Source organism: Nerophis ophidion, linkage group LG18 (assembly GCF_033978795.1).
Source record: "Nerophis ophidion isolate RoL-2023_Sa linkage group LG18, RoL_Noph_v1.0, whole genome shotgun sequence".
Lineage (NCBI taxonomy): Eukaryota > Metazoa > Chordata > Actinopteri > Syngnathiformes > Syngnathidae > Nerophis > Nerophis ophidion.
Window position 1 is genome coordinate 23,050,931 of NC_084628.1, and position 4,209 is coordinate 23,055,139.

General features: G+C 41.5%; 1 protein-coding gene across 10 annotated transcripts in view; it reads left to right on the forward strand.

The window, feature by feature from the left end:
• Positions 1-2,535, forward strand: part of LOC133536952 (latent-transforming growth factor beta-binding protein 4-like) — a 108,814-nt gene extending 106,279 nt beyond the window's left edge. For all 10 annotated transcript variants that reach the window (XM_061877708.1, XM_061877712.1, XM_061877710.1 and 7 more), the window contains 5 exons: positions 647-748; positions 837-993; positions 1,075-1,322; positions 1,397-1,549; positions 1,607-2,535. In XM_061877708.1, coding sequence (XP_061733692.1) covers positions 647-748; positions 837-993; positions 1,075-1,322; positions 1,397-1,549; positions 1,607-1,749 — 803 coding nt within the window. In that variant the 3' untranslated portion in view covers positions 1,750-2,535. The remainder of the gene's footprint in view (positions 1-646; positions 749-836; positions 994-1,074; positions 1,323-1,396; positions 1,550-1,606) is intronic.
• Positions 2,536-4,209: the final 1,674 nt, after the last annotated feature.

Sequence of the window (4,209 nt, forward strand, 5' to 3'; positions counted from 1 at the left end):
AAAGCCGGGAGAGGGGGATGAAACTGATTTTGATGCTATAAATATGGAACTTGGAGACAAGCTATTTCGACATAAATGGAGTACTTACCCAAAATCAATAGGAAACATCCCCGGCCAGCTGGACCAAATGAACAACTGTCCATCAGTAAAGTCACTACATATCGACCATAATACACGCAGTACATACGCTGTTTGGCTAGCTGTGTACAAACAAAACATGAAACAATACTTTACTGTAATATGATTGTTGATATTTGTCAGTTAGTACAGATTGTTGTCCTACAAACTCAAACTTGTTTCGTGCTGACTTAGAATCTAGCTTATCTCTTGCTGTAGTTAGCTTTTACGGCTAATACCGAAGCATGGTGATGTGTTACTGCGCTAGAAAAAGAGTTCCTCAGTGTTCACTCTTACAATAACTGTCGCTATAGCTGGGTTATTATACAGGTTACAGAACATAAATGAAGTATTGTTGGCGGTTTTTGAATGCATTTTTGAAGTGATTTAGAGGTAGAACTGATTGCTCCCATTGTTAGACTGCAAAAAAACCCCAACTTTTGTCTTGTTGTCTCATAATGATTGTGAACGATAGTCAACATTCCCCAAAAAAGTGCACTCCTCTTTCAAAGTGGTGGTGTGTCCACAGATGACTTTGCCAGCCTGTGCAGTTCGTTTCCCCCTCCCGTGTTTCCCGAACCTTTCCCGGACTCGACTGGACCAGACACACCTGAACGAGGAAGAGTGGGAGGTATGAATTATTTTGTTTATTTTCATTTCTAGAATTCTCAAAGTCCTCGTCTGATCTCCTTTTCGACTTCCCTTCTGCTCCCGCTTAGCTCCCCTGTTCTTCCCTCCCTTCAGTAGCGACCCTTTCCCCCCCAGCACGGACTATGGTGGTCCCGAGGAGTATGAGGATTACTCCCCAGGGAGGGGTGGCCGGCCTCGGGCCAGCCTCAGCCTGCCTGGTGCCGTTTACAGAGGGGAGCCCTTTGAGTGAGGGGACTACTTTCTGAGGCGTATGAATACCCGGCAGACGTTGCATTGACACGTATGTTCTACGTTGATGTGCGGCAGTGGTTACTACACCAACCCCAGTGGATCGCCATTCAGGCCTTCGGACCCCCGGATGGAGCGGGCCTTCGGGGCTGGGCCGCCACCCCCGCCCCGGCCTGGCACTCCTCCTCTGGGCCTGGCTCCTCGACCAGGAGCCTACGAGGATCTAGCGGAGGAGGAAGAGGAGGACTCTTGGGGGCCGGGCCCGCCGTTCCCCCCCTTCGATGACAGGAGCAGAGGGGGCGGGGCCCTGAGAAGGGTGTACGAGAGTGAGTTTTAAGGGAGAAATAACGCACCACCAAAGCATGGCCACCGCGACGGCATCACTTCCTGTGCTCCTCAGGGCGTTATGACTCCTACGCGGGACTGAGCGCGGCGGAGGATTGTGGATTCCTCCACGACTGCCAGAACGGCAGCTGCATCCGCGTGGACGAGGGCTACACCTGCGACTGTTACCACGGTTACCAGCTGGACATGACCACCATGACGTGCACAGGTGCGACACAGCCGCTTCCTCTTTTAGCGCCGAGTCACCTCGCTGTTTTGTTCGCAGATGTCAACGAGTGCGAGGACGCCGTGGACGTGGACTTTCCGTGCGTCAACTCGCGCTGCGTCAACACGGACGGCTCTTTCCGCTGTGTGTGTCGGAGAGGCTACGTCATGTCCCGCAGGCCCAATCACTGTGTGGCCGCCTAGACTGCACCATAGCGGTTTGGATATGAAGACCTGTATTATTTACTTCCAACTAAACCCCAGCGGGACCCCAACATGGCCATTAGCATTGGTGTTAGCTTGAAGCTAGCCACGATTAGCCTCTACAAAGTCGGTCAAACAGCGAAATATTTAAACAAATCCGGTTCTCCATCAAGCAGTGATTGATATTAAAGCCCTCCTAAAGTCTTACGATGTTAAAACAAACATCTAACAGCCCCAACAAGCATTTGAAGTGCCTAGCTAAAAGCTACATTCGTAGTTAGCCATTAGCTTACTGATAAGCATGCTAGGAATTGAAATGTTCTGAATTTTTTTTTTTTTTTAAAAACCTCAACTTAATTTAATATTTAATTGTGTCCCCTTAAATATGTTGTAACTTTACATCCGACAAAACCCCAAACTTGATTTAATTAAAATAAAATTCAGTTCTATGGTTAAAAATAACAAATCCAAAAGCTCTATAATTGTGTTTCTTATTAAAGAACCCATTTGAATCTTCTTTACTTTAGACTTTCTAGTTAGTGTTTTTTTTCTATTACAAGTATTTGATAACAGCTTCCACGCCAAATGTACATATGGAAGAATATTTCATATCCTGTGTTATGCCCGTGTTGTGATGAACTTTTAAAGGTGACGACGTTCTACCATGCACTGTAAGTCGTGCCAGAGACTTGATTTTATATTTATATTTACAAAGTCATCCTACTCCTTGTCTCTGGTACCTTTTTTTTGGAAATGGAATTATATTTGCACACCTTTTCATCTAAACATGTGTTTGTGTTCCTTTGTTTGGTGTGGAAAGTGTGTGCGTGTGTGTGTGTGTGTGTGTGTGTGTGTGTGTGTGTGTGTGTGTGTGTGTGTGTGTGTGTGTGTGTGTGTGTGTGTTAGGCGGGGTGTGCAGTGGATTTGGCACCTGGAGGTATTTTGTTCAAATCCATGACATATGAGGTCAGTCGATCTGCTTTTCAAACTTTAAGTAATAATAAAATTACAAGTTAGCTTGTTAATGTTAGCATGCTAACATTTAGCAGGTCACGTACCAAGTTTTATGACTCTGAGATGTATCGTGGCAAAATTGGCTAACAAGTTTCCATGCTAACAGTTAGCATATGTCACGTTCCAAGTTACATGACTCGAGTTAACGGTTGCAAAAATAGTTTAAATAATAACATGTTAATGTTGGCATACGTCACGTACCAAGTTACTCTGAGGTGTACAGGGACAAAATTAGCTAAAAAGGTTAGCTTGTTAACGTTAGTATACTAACAGTTAACGTATAGGTCACTCAGCAAATTGAATGAGGAGGAAAATTGGCAAAAAACTTAGCATGCTAACGTTAGCATATGTCAAGTTCCAAGTTATATGACTCTGGTAAACGGTTGCAAAATTAGCTAAAAAAAAAATAAATTTACAAAAGTTAGCATGCTAACAATTAACATAGGTTGTGTACCAATATATTAAGGTGAGGTGTTTGGCTGCAAAACTAACTAAAAAGAGTTAGCTAGTTAATGTTAGCATGCTAACAGTTAACATAGGTCATGTACCAAGATTTATGACTCAGGTGTATGGGGGCAAAAATGGCTAAAAAGTTAGCATTTTAACAGTTATTATATGTTAAGTTCCAAGTTATATGATTGGGGTAAACGGTTGCAAATTTACCTGAAAAAAAAAATGGTATGTTAAGTGTTAGCATGCTAACAGTTAGCATAGGTCACATACCAAGTTATATGACTGTAAGGCGTACGAGGGCAGAATTACTTAAAAAGTTATCATATGTTAAGTTCCAAGTTATATTATCGGTAAACGAATGCAAAATTGTCTTTAAAAAAAAAAGTTTGCATTTTTAATGTTGAGTAAATGGTTGCAAAATTTGCACAAAAAAAGAATTTGGTATGCTAATGTTACTATGCTTTACAACTTTCACACAATACAAAGAGACAGCTTAGGATTTAAATAGAAAAACTGGAATAATACATTTCCGTAATATGTTTATAAAAGTGTAGAATAATTCATCTATCTGTAACAATAAGCTTGTTGACCCAAACTAATCCTACCTGCTTCTGTAACTTTAATGCCTTCTGTTTATTTGCAGATAAAGCTTGTACACACACACACACACACACACACACACACACACACACACAGGTAATGAGATTAAACAGGTCCACTCAGTACCAGCACTGAACCTGTGAGCAAGCGGAATATCAGCTTACACAACGTGTATCCTATTCAATCATTTATATTATTATAAATATGTCTAATAATACTTATAATAATGTAAATATTATCAGTAACATTTATATTATAAAATAATAATATTTATAAATATTAAGATAGGCTCCAGCAACCCTGCAAGGGACAAACAGCCTTGAATGAATGGATGGATGGAATATTTATACTATAAAAATGTTGAGTATTTATGTATCATAAATATTAATATTA